We start from the raw sequence: 19939 nt of genomic DNA, 5'->3' as shown, positions 1-19939 counted from the left end.
GTTATTATATGTCCGTATACCAAGTTTCACTATGATAGACCGATTTAACGAGAAGTTATAGCCATAAATATATTTGCTGCTACAGCGCTGCTCAAGCGCTGCCCGCGGCTGTTGTTGATGTTGCTGTTTGGTTGACTGCGAAAATGCTTACACAGACACGAATAGATGCGCATAGGCATACATACACTCACACAGACGCAATTGCTATGTAAATGTGCAATTATAAATCCTTTACGTGAGTTCGAATACCGAGAGAGGTAAAATCGATCAAATTTTTTTTTTATTTTCTATAATTATTGTAAACATATGTACAGAGTATTTCAAAGTCGGGACACCCGACTTTAGCTTTTTTACTTGTTTTGTATATCATCATTCAAATGCGAGTTTGATGACACGTATGGACATACGAGGTCTGTCCAAAAGAAAGGGTGAATTTGGAATTTTCACGGCATTTACTGATTTTCAAATACGTTGTCAGGTCGAGACTGGGCTCGACAGTTACAGAAGCGAGTCGAAACTAGACTAATAGTAAAGAAGTAGTGCAGGCGTGACAAAGCCTACAGCGAAGAAGATGCATAAACAATTAAACACAATTCATTTATACATTTATTATTTATTATTTATTTATACATTTCATTAATTCAGTTTAAATTCAAATTCAACTTATAAATATATGATATTAAACAATATTTCCTCAAACATGTAGTTAACAAAGAATTGCTAACTTTGAAAGAAATAGAACAATAAAAATATAAAATAACAAGATAGAACGCTACAGTCGAGCAAGCCCGACAGTAAAATAGCCTGTACTCTCCACAAAAAGGAAAAATTAAAAAAAAAAAATTTTAAAAAATAAAATAAATTATTTAAAAAAATGAATGAATTAATTAACTTATTAAATTAAATTAGAATACATGTTTATGTTCAGTTTTAACAGCATACATTTACATCACGTACCTGTGCGTGTTTATATGCGTGTATGTATGCAGCACAAAGTTGAACCAAAGCAGCAAAAACAACAACAGCTGCGGGCAGCGCTGCCGACAGAGCTGCAGGCAGCGCATGAGCAGCGATTTTACTTATGGCTATAACTTTCTTCAGAATTGACCTATCATGATGAAATTTGGCACACGGACACATTGGTACTAACTGGATGTATCTACCAAAATTGATTTAAAAATTCCGGGAATTACGGAAGTTATAAGAAAAAATACGAATTGCGGGGGAGTGGGGGGTGCATCGAAAAAAAACTCAAACTCGTACTTTCTCGGTCTTAGGAGAATATGGAAACCAAGTTTGGTTATTCTAGCTCTTATACTTTCTGAGATCCTTGCGTTCATACGGACAGACAGACGGACGGACGGACATGGCTATATCCACTCGGCTTCTCATCCTGATCAATAATATATATACTTTGTGGGGTCTGCCATGCTTCCTTCTGTGTGTTACATACATGCGCACAAAACTAGTATAGCCTTTCACCCTTTGGGTACAGGCTATAAATAGTTGTGCCATTTTAATTTATATTAATTTGTTTACTTTAAAATATTTGAGTTCCTTTCTTAAGAAATAAAATCATGCTGAATATCATAATATAAAAATAAATATATGTATACATATGTTTTCTTTTCATTCTGTACCTCTTTATTTTAAATACGTACATACATATACACATGTAATAATAATTGCAAACAACACAAGCACGCACAAATACAAAAATATGTACATACATGCATTTTTTATACGGTCATACTCGGGTAAAACTCGCGCAATACGCGAGTAATACACGGGTACAATTCGCGCAATACCCAAACAATACTCGAGCAATAATGGTACCATACTCGTTCGATCAAACGCTCATTCTGCAAAGACTGGTTTGTTTCGATCAGGACCCAGACATCTTAAACGAAGTGACCGAGCCTGAACTGTTTGAAAGCAAACCAATCAAAGCCGGTGCTTGTTCGTAAAAATAGAACGATGGCTCATGCAAGATCGATCATAAGAAAAATGCTGAGAGTACTCAACTCGTTCGAGCTCGTTTGCAGCCAAGCAATGATATGATTTGATTGAATTATCAGCAAAGATGGCCGAACATACTCGTTGCAGTTCTCTGGTATATATGTATGTACATGCATATGAGGATAGATAGCGCCTGCATCAAAAAATAATACGTATGTACATATCAGCGTTGCTAGACGTCCCGATTTCGGGAATAACTCGGCCGTGCGTGCAGCGTGCTGTGGAATTTCGGACGGGTTGCACTTATAAATAAGGACTGTATGTGTGTCGTTGTTAAATTTTACAGTGTTTAATTCTAGAAACTACTAGACCTCAATGTCACAGTCTATATATTTATGCATTTACATACATGTGTATGTATTTTATGTAGACACATGTTTATGTATAGAAATTACGTGCCTTGATGATCTCTATTGTTGTTTTTTGTTATGTTAGCCCCTAGTAATAAACTAGTAGCTCATAGTTTGTACACGTGTAACTTTGTAGCACTTGTACTCGGAGGAGCTGAAAGAAATGTAAGATCAGAAGAGCAAGAATGTTCTTTTCGTTCTGTCTGTTTATTAATTGAAATGCAAGGGTTTATATACAAAACTTTGAACTGTCATACTACATTCATAAATATACATATTTATGTACTAGCAGGTATTGCCCGTATTTATTTTGGATGTGCATGACCTACCCATATGTTTTCACCTTAAAGGTTACCAGTAGGAAGGTATTTAAATCAACATTTTCTGTTCTTGACAAAAAATTGTTTAGTAGTCGGTTACATTTTTGTTCTTGCCAAAATATTTCGGTAAACGTACACAAGCTCGTTTTCCCCCCTTTGGAGCTCGAATTTTCCAAAAGCCTTTCTTAGTGCGCACCTACACTGTGATGGATACTATGACAGGAAACTTCAGCCCAAATTTCAGCTTCCTAGCTTTTACTGTTTGGGCTGTGCGTTGATCACCAATCAGTCAGGACAGACTGATTTATATACAAGTATATGGAGATGTATGTACGTTTAACCATACATAGCATTTATTATACTTTATGTCCTATCTCTCGAACCGTACCAAAGTAATTTGCTATTTGAGAAATGAACGTATCTATATAAGTATACAAAACAGTTTGTCCTGACTGACTGATTGGTGATCAACGCACAGCCCAAACGGTAAAAGCTAGGAAGCTGAAATTTTGACTCAAGTATCCTTTCATAGTGTAGGCTGGCGATAAGAAGGGATTTTGGAAAATTCGAGCTCCAAAGGGGGAAATCGAGCTCCAAAGTTTATATGAAATATCTTCAATTTACATCGGATTATGGAGTTTTTTGTAAAAAAAAAATGTTGGTGCACAAAAGGAAACCGCGTGAAAAGTCCACCGCCCAATTGGTAAAAGCTAGGAAGCTTAAATTTGGGCTCAAGTATCCTATCATAGTATAGGTGCGCACTAAGAAGGGATTTTTGGAAAATTCAAGCTCCAATGGGGGAAAACTAGCTCCAAAGTTTGTTTGAAAAATCCTCATTTTTCAACCGATCGACTTAAAACTTGGTTTCTAAAATCAATAAAAGAATACAAAGAACAGCCTACAGCCCAAACGGTAAGAGCTAGAAAGCTGAAATTTGAGGTCAACTATCCTATCATAGTGTAGGTGCGCACTAAAAAGGGATTTAGGAAAATTCGAGCTCCAAAGGGGGGAAATTTGTGGTGGAGCGTGAATTATTGGGGTTTTAATATTCATTCACCTTTTCTAATGAAAATTTTGTGTTATGAATTTTTTCCGATCGATTTGGGGACTGTAATCTACGTAACTAAATCTACAACTTTGCGTTCAAGGATTTTCAAAATATGCGTTTTACAAATGCAGGCAGAACAAACAATACAAAATATCAAACAGTTGGGGACAACTAAGTATACATACACACATACAAGCAGCTGTTCGTGTAGTTGCGTGTAAAACGATTGAAATAGCCAAAGCAAAATGTGAGACAGTAATGTGTGAATGTACACACATACATGTGTACACATCTATGTACATGTACACATCTATATATGTATGTATGTTCATTCGTCTTGCACTGACAGAGCAAGAAATGTTAATTAATTAAAAACTATTTAACATTTTTAAAAGTAATTTTTTCTTTGTTTAGTGCATTTGGCATTAGTGTTTTCATTAGTAACTTTATGCAGCAACAACAAATTACAAAGAACGCAAATATCAAATAGTTGGGGAGGGACACCATATACACACACTCACACACAGAACAAGCAACAGTTCGTGTCTATGTATGAAAAAGTAAAGAGAAACATGCATGCATATGTACATACAGCTGTTGACAACTAACAACGACTAGAATTGATGGGATTTTTCGACTCTCATAATAATAATAACTACAGTTGGTGTAAAGGTACCTAATCACCAGTTGTCTCTTCTTTAACTATACCTTTTTATAAATATGTCGCAGTTTTAATATGAACAGCAACGTTTAATTATAAATTTCGATTTTTAAGTTGAGTTGTATGATTTTGCCGTGCCAGCTAATTAGCATCGTTTTCAAAAAAGGTTAAAATTTTTGCATTTTCGTTATAAGTTTTTGTTGATTATAGTTCTGAGAACGCATTTTAATCAAATTTGGTCAATAGAAAAAATATCATGGTAAGGCAATTGTTGAGCTTTAGGACACTAGTATGTCCTATCAGGCAATATCAACAGAGCAAAGCTGCTTAAAAAGGATGGTTTTCAATGATCTTAAGCATTTGCAAAAGTATGGAACAACAGAAAATATTAATACGCTGGAACCCATGTTGCTTGAATTTTTAACAAATGAAAATATTTAGTCCGGACTGATGAAATAATTATTAACGGACTTGGTCTTGATGGTAGAAAATATATGCGAAGCAAAAAAGTAGTAAATCTTAATCCAAAGTGTGTGCAACTGTCAAGTATGGTCGAGGCAAAATAAATATTTCAGAGTGTCTCTCATGGCACGCAGTTGGTCTCATATTCCGCATCGAGAATTGTGAGTTGGGAGAAGTAAGTCGATATATTGATGGATATCTTAATAGCATAGGCGAATAAAAATATTACAGATGCTTGGGCCTATAAGCAAGATAATGACTCTAAACATGCACCGCATCCAAAAAAAACAATTTTTGGACACAAGTTTTATTGGGGTTCTTCAATGGCCATCGTGCAGTCCTGATCTAAATCACATTGAATATTTATGGAACGATGTTAAAAAAGTGATTCCCTCAACAGAATGTAGCAAATTTGGACATGTCATTCAAAAAAATTAACGATGCATGGTATGGTATACCTGTGGAAAGATTCCCGCGCTTTATAATGTCCATGCAACTCCGATATACAGCTGTATTAAAGCACAAAGGTTTTCCCATCAAATATTAATGTTGTCAAATCTAAAACTATAATTTTATTGAATTTTCTAATTTTTTTTTTTTTAAACGTTAATTAGTTGTCTCGGTCAAACCCGAGGTATGGGCAGGAAATCGATCACAAAAAATATTTGAGTTAGAAATTTGAACTAAACTGCGGTTCTTTTATACACGTATAGATTATGTGAGACCTATGAACGGATCACTTAAAAAAATTGAGAAAAATGATGAAATCCTCAACCAGAATTAATTAGTTGTCAACAGCTGTACATATGTATATGTATGCCTGTGTACGTACATATATAGCATATACATATATATAATGTATGTACATTCGTATGTATGTATACATGGGATAATCGAGCACTGTTATTTGATTGTAATAAATAATGTTCTATGGTTTTAAATCAAATTTTTAAACCGAAAAACAACAACAACTGCAAGTCATCGGTTCGCGCTTCTTCTCGAAAGCGGACCTACACATATTCTGCTTCGCGTTGCGGGCAGATGTACATATATACATATGTATGTTTGTATATGATTTGTTCTAATTGATCTCAATAAATTATAAGATATTATTTAAATTTTCTGTTAATTGCATTCAAACTTCGATGGAATTTTTGATTGTATCGACGGATTCAACTATCGATAGTTTTGATGCTCTAGCACATAGAGCATCCGACACATGCCCATCTCTAGCATCTCAGCTGTTCGCATATTTACAGCGACTTACCGTTTTAGTGTTAGCTAACAACGCTGCAAATGTATTCTGAACACATCTAAGAGTCATTTATAGTTAAGCCTATTTTGTGAGTGTATTCATGCGATTTACAAAAGCAGAAACACACCTTTTACATTCACAACAATCATATTTGGAATTGAAGACACAAATTAGTGTTGAATTAAAAAATTTTATACATACTTATATATGTATGTATGTATATAGGCGGATAACGCCTGCATGAGAAATTTAAATGTATGTACATATCAGCGTTGCCGCACGCTCCAATTTTGTCGGGACGTCCCGACTTATAAATCAAAATTAAATGTCCCGCGTCGGACTTTTCGGGGATAACTCTACCATGTATACAACGTGCTGAGGAAACACACAGTTAAGTCAGGACTGGCAGTCCGCCCGGTGCTTAACGAAGATATGTACATATGTATGTATGTACGTATAAACATACATAATTATTGTACTATATTTGCTTTTTGGAAAATGAACTCTTTAAAAAACTTTAGAGAGCGTCAAAAGAACATTTTACTTAGCCCAGTAAAGACGGACAAGACCTGCTAGTAATTAATAAACGTTTAATTGTAAGCACACAGCCCAGCAAAGATTGTTAGTATATGATAGATTAGTATGAGAAAACAGGTCGATTTAGCCATATCCGTCCGTCCGTCTTGGTATCGAGGTCCCCCTAAGCCCTGGGCAGATAGAGCTTGTTTTTTTTTCATACTTATATAAAACGGATGTATTTAAAATTGTTGACCCTATTTGGTTAATGAATATGTGTCCGTATGCCAATTTAATTCTACTCTGTACATGAAATGTACAAGAGTATATTAGGTTTGCGGGAGGTGAAAAATGTGACAGATCAGCATCTATGTCTGTCTGTCCGTTAAGAGTAAAAGCTAGAGGCACCAAATTTTGCATGAATATGTCTTATGTGTGTACACTGTTTTTTTAAATGAGCATTGAAATTCTTAAATGTAATTAAAACACCAAAGGCAGTCCTTTCCCCAAAAGAGAAAAACACAAAACAAAAGCTAAACAAGTAAAAAAGCTAAAGTCGGGTGTCCCGACATTGAAATACTCTGTACATATGTTTACAATAATTATAGAAAATTAAAAAAATAAGAAAATTAAAAACAAATTTTGATCTATTTTACCTCTCTCGGTATTCGAACTCACGTAAAGGGTTTATAATTGCACATATACAAAGCAATTGCGTCTATGTGAGTGTATGAATGCCTATGCGCATCTATTCGTGTCTGTTTAAACATGTTTGCACTCTACCAAAGCACCAGCATCAACAACAGCTGCGGGCAGCGCTTGAGCAGCAAATATATTTATGTGAATTATCATTATTATGTAGTTTATTAATATTATATAAGTTCAATCCAAATTAAAGTAAGGCGTACAAAGATATATTTAAACAACTGCGACGGGATAAGACCTCGGTAACGGCTTGCTTCACGACTGACTATGAACGGCTGAACACGACTGCTTTCTTGCGACCGACTCACGACTGCTGCTGCTGACGACTGCTGTAAGACTGCTGACTGCTGTAAGACTGCTGATCCTCTTGATTGCTCTACTATTATTCTATGTCTCCTTCTCAAACTTTCTATGTCTGCTTCTCGAAAGTTCGACTGCTGTTTCTCTCCGACTTCTTACTGCCGATAAACTGTCAATGCGGGCGCCTTTGCCAACCAAAGCACCGTTACCATTCTTACATTCGGCCATCCTGATCATTCATCTGTCCCAGATGACCAGCCACATTCGTTGTCGACCACATATCTCCATAATTTTATACAATCACAGCTTGTTGATGTGTTTGTTGGGCCTTCCGCACCTGCTGTCTTCCGGACGTCGTATCTTCCATTTCGCTTGACCTTTGTGATCTCATATGGTCCTATATATTCGCTTGCCAGCTTCTTCCCAGCCACAAACTGGGTACGGCGTATGGCTACTAGGTCCCCGACTTTGTATACTTGCTCAATTTTGCGCTTCGTGTCATATTGTTTTTTATATGCGTCCTGAGCCCGCTGAATATTCATTTTCGCATTTTGCCGCATTAACTGTCGCTCAGCATCGAAAGCATCGTACATCTCCATCTCAAGTAAGCTTGATACATGCTGACTGGGGATGTTATTCATTTTTACTCCGAACATGAGCTCAAATGGCGACCTCTTTGTCGAAGCGTGGACGTGAGAGTTAATGGCCTTCTGCACGCTTGGTACAAACTTATACCATTTAGACGGCTCCTCGGATGACAGCTTTGAAACGACGGATAATATAGACCGATTTACACGCTCAACTTGACCGTTCCCTCTTGGCACTCCTGTTGTGCTCCATACGTGTTCAATACTATTTTCTTTAACGTACTGCTCAAAAATGTTCGACGTAAACGCACTGCCACGATCAGTAATAATTCGACAGGGATTCCCAAACATGCTAGCCCAAAGCTCCAATCTTTTTAAAGTTTCCTCGGCATTGGTTGTCTTTGTGGGAAAAAGACCAACGAATTTGGAAAATGCATCCACAACGGCGAAAATATATTTGTACTGCTTGCAAGTGGCGTCCATAGGACCCAAGTGATCTGCATGAAGAGTTTGAAGCGGCTTATCCCCTTTATCGATGCAGCTCAAGTAACCTTCTTTTTTGCCAAGCTTTTTATTATAAATGATGCATTTAATACAGTTGCTGATGACGTGGTTTACTTTTTGCTCCAAGTGTGGTATCCAGTAGGTCTGCTGTACGGCGTGCATAGTTTTTTGTACTGCGAAATGACCGGCGTTGTGAGCTTCCGTAATGACTTCCCTTTCCAACGCTTTTGGAACAACTAACAGATCGTTGCCGAGTACTACCTTGTAAATCAATCCGCCTTTCGCCTTAAAGTCCTCGTATGGCCGATTTTTGAGTATCTCTGCAACTGCTCTAATCATTGTGTCGTTTTCTTGTGCTCTTTTGATTCGTGCTGTTATTTCCATAGTCACAATCATTACACGCTGCGGATAACGGCTTAAGCAATCAACGTGTTTTAGCCTCTCACCGGGTCGATGCTCCACCTCGAAATCAAAATCTTGCATGTAAATGACCCATTGGACTACCTCGCGTGGGACATCTTTCTTCTGCAGCGTCTGTTTAAATGCAGCACAGTCGGTTATCAAGCGAAATTTTATTCCCAACAAGTAGTGGCGAAACTTCTTTAACGCAAGATAAATGGCTTTAGCTTCTAATATATAGCTATGACGAGCAGCCTCAGCTTCAGTTGACTTTTTACTCCAGAAGTAGACTGGGTAAAGTTTGTCATCAAACCACTGCATTAAGACTGCACCAAATCCTTCTTTTGATGCATCTGTGTGAACTTCAGTTCTGGCACCTCGATCGTACAGCCTCAAAATAGGTTCTTGTATGAGTGCATTTTTCAACGTTTGAACTGCTTCAAGTTCCTCAGCCTCCATCCGGAATACAGCATCTTTGCGCAGCAGATTAGTTAAAGGCCTAGCAATGTCAGCATACCCTTTAATAAATTTTCTAAAAAATCCGGTAAGTCCCAAAAACGACTGCACTGCTTTTATATTTTTCGGCACTGCGAATCTGCTGACTGCATTCGTCTTCTCTTCTCCTGGCCACACGTATCCATCCTTAATAAAATGACCCAAGAAATTCACAGTCTTTTGCAGAAAATGACATTTTTTCCACTTTATTTGAAGTCCATAAGCAGCGGCTGTTGTAAAGACCATCCTCATTTTTTCCATACATTCGTCGACTGTTACTGCATGAATTATGATATCATCCATATACAAGTCTAAGACATCAGCGTTTAAAAGGTTTTGAAATACGCATCTGACATAGCGCATAAATGCAGCCGGCGAGTTGCAGAATCCAAAAGGTGCACGGTTAAACTCGTAAAGTCCATTCTTAGTCACAAAAGCTGTGTATTTCTTACTGGTTTCGGCGATGGGCACATGGAAAAACCCATTTTCCAAATCCATGACGGTGAACCACTTAGCGTTATGCAGCTTTTCCAGCACGTCATCAATTATCGGCACAGGAAAACAATCCTTCAATACCATTGAATTTAGCTTTCGGAAATCGACGCATATACGATGAGAACCATCTTTCTTTTTAACCAAAACGATGCGGCTGGCGAAATTTGAAGATGACTGCCGAATAATTCCTGCGTCAAGCCACTCCCTTATTTGCTTGTTGACTGCTTCATCCTCAGTGATAGAGAGACGACTGGGCGACTGGCGAAACGGAGCAATTTCTCCATCGGGTACAATATGCAGCGTAACTGGAACCTCTTCAACCGACTGACTCGGCTTATAATTGTTGATCATCGAGCGCACGACATTTTCATACTGTAACGGTACATCTATATCAGAATCTGTACACGTCAAATTGCATATACTTATCTGATTAATGTTGTCACAAGCTTTCTCCCCCAACAGGGAAGAAAACTTGTATCCATCGGCCGATGACGTAAAGTTGAATTGGCTAGTAAAGTCATAGCCCAGCAGAGCATCATATTCCACATCTCGATCAGCAACAACCACGAATTTGTGAGATATCTTCTCCTCATCGACTGCAACTTCTGCGTCAAAACTGCCCACAGGACGAGTAATATTGTTGCCCAAGCCACGCAGGTTTGAAAAGCAACTACGCAACTGAACATTGTTAATCTGGTTGTAAACACGCTTCTTCATAATTGAGACATCAGCTCCTGTGTCGACTAGGCAGTTCACTTTGATGTTGTTCACCTGTACCACTTTAAAACGCTTTTCATCACGCACGACATGCACGGCTGGCGCTGCTACTGCTGGACAATTTCTGGACATATGTCCACTCTGGTTACAGCGGAAACACTTTGTAGCGGCTTGGCAATTCTTTCGTAAATGATCGGTGGATCCACAGTTGAAGCAATGATTCTTCTTCTCGGCACTGTCTGGATATACTTTTCGGTTCGGCTGAAATGGTTTCTTGTCAACTTTGTCCTTTTCAAATACACGCTCGTACACTTCATACTGCTCCTGCAGCTCTCTAAACGATTTGCAACTGTACAGAGTATACTTAAAGTCGCTCTTCATTTGCAGCCCATCAACAACATATCGTATTACTGATTGCGTGTCAATGTCTCCAATTGCAGCAATCTTCTTCATTTGAAGCATGTATTCGTGAAATGACTCCTGTTTGGATTTGCGACGCTCACGCAGCTCGGTATGAATATCTGCACTACACTTATAGTCGCACTTAAATTCTTCCTCTAAAAGCTTCTTGAGTTCAGCATATTCAAACACATGTGTTGACTCCAAAAACAGCTGGGCAGTGTTCGTCATTTTTGCACGTGCCTGGACATACTTTTGCTTTTCGTTAAGCCCGTATGCATCTGCGTTCAACTCGAAATTTCTGAACCAGAACTTCGCCGGCATATTTTTTCCATCAAACTCAGGAATAATTTTTGCAAAGCTCTCTGCCACAATTGTGCAATCATTTTTGGTTCGTTCGTCAATTTCTATTTTCAACGACAGGAGCTGAACTAGTTCTTGAAGCGTTTTATTGCTGTCTGCTACGGAACTTCTCTCTGTTTTGGGCTGCTGTTCGGTTCTCTGATCCCGAACCAGCCCAATGCTTCCTTTATCTCCGCTTTCATTGTTTATTTTTGCAACCGTTGGCGCCTGAGTCAGTTGCACGTTCTGTTGTTGAGTCTCGTTCATTCCTTCGTTACGTGCTGACGCTTGACGGGTATACAGTGGTCTCGCTCGCACTTGTATTGGCGGCTTTTTCGGCTGTTGCTTCTTCACTTTACATCCACTCATGAAATGTACAGTTATTTACCGACAGCACAAAATATTTTACAACCTTGAAATATTTTCAGCATCAACTTTTGCCATTTGCAAGACGACATTCATTTTTATTTACACAGTATATTAACGATTTTAACAACTTTTATAAAACAATCTGTCCTCTTTTTTTTTTAAAACACACACTTCTGAGACTTTTTCTTTGCACACAGCTTCTACGCTTTTACTTATTATTGGACACGGTTGAGCCCCCAAATGTGAATTATCATTATTATGTAGTTTATTAATATTATATAAGTTCAATCCAAATTAAAGTAAGGCGTACAAAGATATATTTAAACAACTGCGACGGGATAAGACCTCGGTAACGGCTTGCTTCACGACTGACTATGAACGGCTGAACACGACTGCTTTCTTGCGACCGACTCACGACTGCTGCTGCTGACGACTGCTGTAAGACTGCTGACTGCTGTAAGACTGCTGACTGCTGTAAGACTGCTGATCCTCTTGATTGCTCTACTATTATTCTATGTCTCCTTCTCAAACTTTCTATGTCTGCTTCTCGAAAGTTCGACTGCTGTTTCTCTCCGACTTCTTACTGCCGATAAACTGTCAATGCGGGCGCCTTTGCCAACCAAAGCACCGTTACCATTCTTACATTTATGGCTATAACTTCTTGTTAAATCGGTCTATCATAGTGGTATACGGATACATAATAACTAACTGGGGGTATTTGCAAAATTTGAGTTCGAAATTCCAAGAATTACGGTAGTTAGAGAAAATCGCAATTTGCGTGGGAGAGGGAGGGAAATTCCAAAATACACATTTTCTGCGTATTCATAGGCATCTTGGACTCAAATTTGGTGTTCCTAGGTATTATAGTCTCCGAGATATAGGTTATACGAATGGAAAATCGAGTAAACCCCCATAGGGGGAAGTGGGGGGAAAATCAAAAAAATAAAACAAACTTGCACAGCGTACACACATAAGCCATCTTTGTGAAAAATTTAGTGTCTCTAGCTCTTTTAGTACGGACGGACAGACAGACGGACGGACAGACAGACAGGGCTAGATCGACTCGTCTTGTCACGCTGATCAATAATATATATACTTTGTGGAGTCTGCCACGCCTCCGTCTGGCTATTACCTAACCTAATATACTCTTGTACATGCACATTTTAGGTACAGAGTATAAAAATCTTAGCTTTGCGGGAGGTAAAAAATGTAAGACGTAGAAGGAAGCGTAGCAGACCCCACAAAGTATAAATATTCTTGATCAGTCCTTCCGTATGAACACCTGGATCTCAGAGACTATAAGAGATAGAGACACCAAATTAAAGGAAGAAACGCACAAAGATGCCCTATGTGTGTACGCTATACGAGTTTGTTTTAGTTTTTGGTTTTCTGCCCACTTCATCAAATTTGAAGCCCAAGGTTCACATAAGGCGAATACGCACAAAATTTGTTTTTTTGAAATTTGATGCTGTGTGTTAATACTGGTGCTTTATCTATAGATTTAGTAATTTGCTAATTTAATAATATTTACATATAATATACAAAATATTTTTGATGGAGATTGTTCAGAAAAACTTTAAGGTTTATATTCCAATGAATATTTTAATTATATGTATACTCTATATGTTAAAATCCTTCTTGCTGTACAATAATTTTACTAATAAAATATAACACTTTGTTTATGATTCACAGATTTTGCTTTACATTCTGTGGTACATGCAGCGCGTCCTGATATACGCTGTGCCATCTACATTGGATGTAATTCAGTTGTGGCTATTTCATCTCTAAAGACTGGCCTTCTGCCGATAACTAAGGGTGCATGCCTTCTTGGTGAGATAACGACACATGCATATACCGGCCTCTTGGACGAGGAAGAACGCAATCGACTAGCACGAAATTTAGGACCCAACTCTAAGATTATTTTGTTGACCAACCACGGTGCCCTATGCTGTGGTGAAACTCTAGAGGAGGCTTTTTATTCTGCGAGCCATATTGTAGAGGCTTGCGAGACACAATTGAAACTGTTGCCCGTAGGTGTAGATAATTTGGTTTTCATACCGGAGGAGTCGAAGAAAACCATTTATGAACAATCACGTCGTCCTCCGGAAGATTTTGATAAAAAACTTTCTACCGTTTTAACTGCGGATGGGGCTAATGAGGATGGGCCCAAAGAAGATAACATAACCAAGTTGTCTAGTTCACCCAAGTGGCGTGTAGGTGGTGCTGAGTTTGAGGCTTTAATGCGGATGTTGGACAACGCTGGTTACCGCACAGGTTATATTTATCGCCATCCATTGATAAAAACGGATCCACCAAAACCAAAGAATGACGTGGAATTACCACCTGCAGTGTCATCTTTGGGTTATTTGTTAGAGGAGGAGGAACTCTTCAGACAAGGGTATGTTTTTGGTATTTGTTACAATGTCAGCAATAACAGTTTAAAACTAAAATTTCTTTTTTTCGTGCGCAGGCTCTGGAAGAAGGGCGATTTTCGCAAAGGCGGTGATCGCAGTCGCTGGCTGAACTCTCCGAATGTGTATCAGAAAGTCGAAGTCCTAGAAACGGGTACTCCAGATCCCAAGAAAATTACAAAGGTAGAAATAATAACATTTGAAGATAAAGAAACCCCTCACCATATAACATCTAAAGATGTTACATTGATATAAATTTAGAAATATTAGAACAAACCGAGATTTCAACAATATTCGCCTTTTATTAGTCTTAAACAATAATCTAAGATTTATTCTCAGAAGTAACCATTCCATAAACTTCGAAAATGCAATTTACCTGTATTATGTCCTCATCTAATATTTAACATTTCTTGATTAGGTTTGCCCTCTAATACAATGTTAGCACTAGGAGAGATTTTTGTGTTTTCGTTACGTAACTACAATATTTCTAATCACTCCCGACGTGAGACAAGAGTCATACTAAATAAATAATAACCTACATTTATGTAGTTCCTTCATTGAGATAATATAATAGAACTAACAATTAATCAGAATGATAAGGAGACCCATTAAAAATGAAATGTATGACGTATTTTAAACTCGAAAGACGTGGTTTTCAGTAAATCAAGACTTTTTCTTTTTAATAAATGTTGTAGTTCAGTTCGTTAAAAACTACAAACCCCAACTGGGTACAGGATATCATATAGTCTGGTACGACCGACTGCACTAATTTAATTCCTTATTTTATAAATCCACTTAAATTCTATATATACTTAAATGTGTCTATTTTAACTTATACGCAAAAAATATATATTGCTTTATAAATTGTATCTTTGCAAAATATCAAATAAATTCTAAACCAACAAATGATTATGTGCCTCTTACAATTTTTAATGTCTAATATCAACAACGCAATTTCTTTCTTCAATAAACTCGCATACGTTTTAAAAATATAATCAGTGCAAAAGAATAAAATTGTTTGGCATAAAAACACGGTAATATACAAAATTAAAAAAATCGAGTCGAATGCTAGTGTCGCCCGCGACTCTGTATACCCTGTACCCAGCTCGAAAAAATGTAGCATACCCCACAAAGTACATATATATATTCTTGATCAGCATGACAAGCCGTGTCAATCTAGCCCTGACTGTATGTCCGTCTATCCGTCCGACAACAAATTTTGTACAAAGATGCCTTATGTGTGTACGCTGTCCAAGTTTGTTTTATTTTTTTATTTCCCGCCACTTTCCCCTTTTGGGGGTTTTACCGATTTACCATTCGTATAATCGCCCATATCTCGGAGACTATAAGACCTAGGGACACCAAATTTGGAATTTCCCTACCTCTTCCCTCCCTTTAGCAATCACTGATTTTCCGTATAATCACACAAAGGCACGCATAGACTCACATAGACACAATTCCCATGTAAATGTGCATTTATACACCGATTTTTTTTTAGATTTTTTACCCTGTACCCGTAGGATTAAAAGGGTATATTTATTAGGTTTGCGCAAAGTATGTAACAGGCAGAAGGAAGCATTTCCGACTCCAAAAAGTATATACATATATTATATCTTAATCAGGTGTTTATTATACCCTGTACATGCAATGTACAAGAGTATATTAGGTTTGCGTCAGCTGAATAATGTAACAGACAGAAGGAGGCGTGGCAGACCCCACAAAGTATATATATTCTTGATCAGCATGACAAGACGAGTCGATCTAGCCCTGTCTGTTTGTCCGTCCGTATGAACACCTAGATCTCAGAGACTATAAGAGCTAGAGACACCAAATTTTGCACAAAGATGCCTTATGTGTGTACGCTGTCCAAGTTTGTTTTATTTTTTTATTTCCCGCCACTTTCCCCTTATGGGGGTTTTCCCGATTTACCATTCGTATAATCGCCCATATCTCGGAGACTATAAGACTTACGGACACCAAATATGGAATTTCCCTCCCTCCCCCCTCCCCTCAGCAATCACTGATTTTCCATAACTCCCGTATTTCTTGGAATTTTTCATTGAAATACTTCCTGTTAGTTATTATGACCTGATTACCTGACCCCCCAGCAAAAAAAAAAAATTAGTTAATTAAATTAAATATAAAATATTCCATACATGCATACATACAGTTACATCAGAATCGTGTCTATGTGTGTTTGTTTACTTGTACATATGTATGTGTGCATTCAAGGGCGTAGCCAGCTTTTACCAAAGGGGGGGACCAAAAAATTTAAATTTTGATTAAATAATGCCCGATGCATTTAAAAAATAATTTATGCATATGATCGATGAAAAAACTTCAACAAATCCAACGCAGATCCATCTTAAGGCGAAATAGTGCGTCATAATAATGAACGTGTGGTGGACTTTATATGCAAAAATTTTTTCTATGGGGGGGGGGGGGCATTGCACCCCCCCCCCCTGCCTCCCCTGCGTACGCCCTTGTGTGCATTATATAATTATGTCAAAGCAGCAACAAATACAGCTACGGACAGAGCTGGGCCTGTTTATATGGCTATTATTTCGTTTAATCAACCTATCATAATAAAACTTGAGATACGGGTATATAGTATATTCAATTACTGGATGTGACTACCAAATTTTAAATTTTAATTATAAAATTCCAAGAGTAACGGGAGTTATATAAAATCGTCAATAGCAGGGAAGTGGAAGGGCGCATCGGAAAAAATTTACAAATCTGCCCTTTCTCGGGCGTAGGAGAATCTGGATACGAAGTTTGGTTATTCTAGCTCTTATACTTTCTGAGATCCTTGTGTTCATACAGACAGACAGCCGGTCAGACGGACATGGCTATATCGACTCGACTTGTCATCCTGATCAAGAATATATATACTTTGTGGGGCCACGCCTCCTTCTGTGTGTTACATTACCTTTTACCCTTTGAGTACAGGGTATAAAAATTAAGAAAATTAAAAAACAGTAAAAACAAATTTTGATCAATTTTTACCTCCTTTGGTATTCGTAAAGAGAGTAGAACTGCACATTACAAACAAACAATAAAAGGAAAAATGGCTATAACTTCGGCATACGGACCCATAATCACTAACTGAAGGTATTTGCCAAATTTAAGTCAAAAATTCCAAGAATTACAAGAGCTGTGGAAGACAAGAAAAGAATGCTAAAGTCGAAGAGGCTCAACTTTTAAATACCCTGTACCACCCACCAAAAAGGAAAAATGAAAAAAAAAAATTAAAATTAATTTTAAAAAAAATTATACCTCGGTAAAATAATTATATGTGTCTTATATTTTTGTAAGTTTAAAAAAGTACTCGTGCAAGTAAAAAATTTTAGGTTGCAGTTTTATTGCTTATAGTAATGGAAAACAAAAAATAAGAAAAAAGTTAAAGAAATCGTATTTCAATACATATAAATCTTATTTAAAATTTGTCTTCATTATAAATAATTATATGTGACTTTTCATGATATGCTCAACTTATTGGGATTAATTAACTTAAATGAATTAAATTCGATATAATGAAGTGAAATTAATAACTAATAGGCTTTCCACTATTCATTATTACCGAACTTAAGCGAAATGGCATGGAGTTAATCAATGATTTTAAGTTGGATAGGTCAATTGTTGCCCATTCTTGCTCTACGGCTAATTTAAGCTCTTTTGCTGTCTCAAACTGCCGGCAATATTTGAACACTTCAGCGGATAGAATACCCCAGAGATCCTCAATTGGATTAAGGTATGGACTCATTGCTGGCCACTTTAAAACTGGAATATTTTTCTCGTTAAAATATTCGGTGGTCAGGTTGGCACTATGTGTTGGAGCATTATCCTGTTGAAAGGTCCACTCATCGCAGTATAACTGGCCGCCAAACTGCACTAACTCGTCGTCCAATAGGTCAACATACATTTTGGCATTCATCCTTGTGGATATAAAACACATTGGACTCTTTCCTTTGTAGCAAAACGCAGCCGATACCATTACCGTCCCACCATCATGACCACGCTTATAACAGGTGCGTCGATCCTGTCGCATATCGCGCAAAATGACATTACACCATTCCTCCTCCCAGAATTGGTATCAATACGTGCCTTCATATGGCGAGGTAAAAGCTTAGGTTAAGATACCATGGTAGTATGTTTAAGACTCGGATTTTCATGGATTATTTGAATAATTCTACTCCTTGTTACATTGAGTCCCAATTGAGCCTTAATCTGTCCACTGCTCATTAAATCCACTGCTGCAAGTCGCTGGATTTGACGCTTGCATCGGGTGTCAATATCAGTTTTCCGTCCGCTGCGTGGTGTTGTTTTATATTCACTCGGATTTTTGAGGAAATTACTAATAGTATTTCTATGACGAGTGAGTTTTTTTTTTTAGCAATTTCAACATTTTTGGAACCGCTTTCATGCATTCCAATGATTAATACTTGCTCATACTCCGAAAGGCTATTTCCACGCGGCATTTTGCACCAATATTTAGGCAAATGCATTTTATAACATATATGTATACTCACGTTTAAATTTAGAATAAAATTCTTGTAATTAAACATTTTAAAACCAATTAATGATGCGGAGCAGCGAGCGAATTGTAAAAGACACATATATGTAATTATTTATAACCAATTACCAAAGGCACGGGTACTTTTTAAGCTAACGGTAAACCAAATATGCAGAGAACAAGGAAATGATAGTTGTGTATACATAAGAAGAGATAAACAAAACAGACTGCATTCTCAAAAATAAAGTGCCGTTACCTATTACGCAGAATACAGCAAAAATAGTTTGTCACATATACACTGCGCGACAACCGATTAGCTTCTTGTTTTTAAAGCTTTATATCAGCTTATCCTATAAAGTTTTTAAAATAAACTTTTTAGCTAATAAAAGTTCATTAAATTATACACTAGAAAATGTAATAGTTGTATTAGCTTTATAAATAATATTTTAATGGAAATTTTACAAATTTAATACAAGAAAGGAATGCTAAAGTCGAGCAGGCTCAACTCTTAAATACCCTGTACCACCCCACAAAAAAGTAATTAAATGAATTAATTAATTTAATTAAATTAATTAACTAAATTAATTTAATTAATTAACTAAATTAAATATAAAATATTCCATGCATGCATACATACATTTACATCAGAATCGTGCCTTATGCGTGTTTGTGTACTTGTACATATGTATGTATGTGTGCATTGGGCCTGGTTATATGGCTATAACTTTCTTACCGATCATTCTATCATAATGAAACTGGTATACGGATATATAATCACTAACCAAATGTGACTACCAATTTATTACCATTTTATTTCAAAATTCCAAGAATTACGGGAGTTATAGAAAATCGTTAATAGGGGGGAGTGGGGGGGGGGGGGGTGGATCAGAAAAAATAAACAAACTCGTCCTTTCTCGGGCTCAGGAGAATCTGTATACCAAGTTTGGTTATTCTAGCTCTTATACTTTCGGAGATCCTTGCGTTCATACAGACAGACAGACGGACATGGCTATATCGACTCGGCTTGTCATGCTGATCAAGAATATATATACTTTGTGGGGTCTACCAA

At 37.3% G+C, this 19939-nt stretch overlaps 1 protein-coding gene across 1 annotated transcript in view; it reads left to right on the top strand.

The window, feature by feature from the left end:
• LOC115629433 (protein hu-li tai shao) overlaps positions 1–19939 on the top strand; it is a 92320-nt gene that overhangs the window by 21046 nt on the left and 51335 nt on the right. The window contains exons 5-6 of the mRNA XM_030525891.1: positions 13636–14341; positions 14414–14537. Of these exons, the coding sequence (XP_030381751.1) occupies positions 13636–14341; positions 14414–14537 (830 nt within the window). The remainder of the gene's footprint in view (positions 1–13635; positions 14342–14413; positions 14538–19939) is intronic.

The sequence above is a fragment of the Scaptodrosophila lebanonensis genome, unplaced genomic scaffold (genome assembly GCF_003285725.1).
Source record: "Scaptodrosophila lebanonensis strain 11010-0011.00,11010-0021.00 unplaced genomic scaffold, SlebRS2 tig00000147-arrow-arrow-pilon, whole genome shotgun sequence".
NCBI lineage: Eukaryota > Metazoa > Arthropoda > Insecta > Diptera > Drosophilidae > Scaptodrosophila > Scaptodrosophila lebanonensis.
The sequence above is the reverse complement of the archived record's forward strand: the minus strand, read 5'-3'. Positions and strand labels throughout refer to the sequence as shown.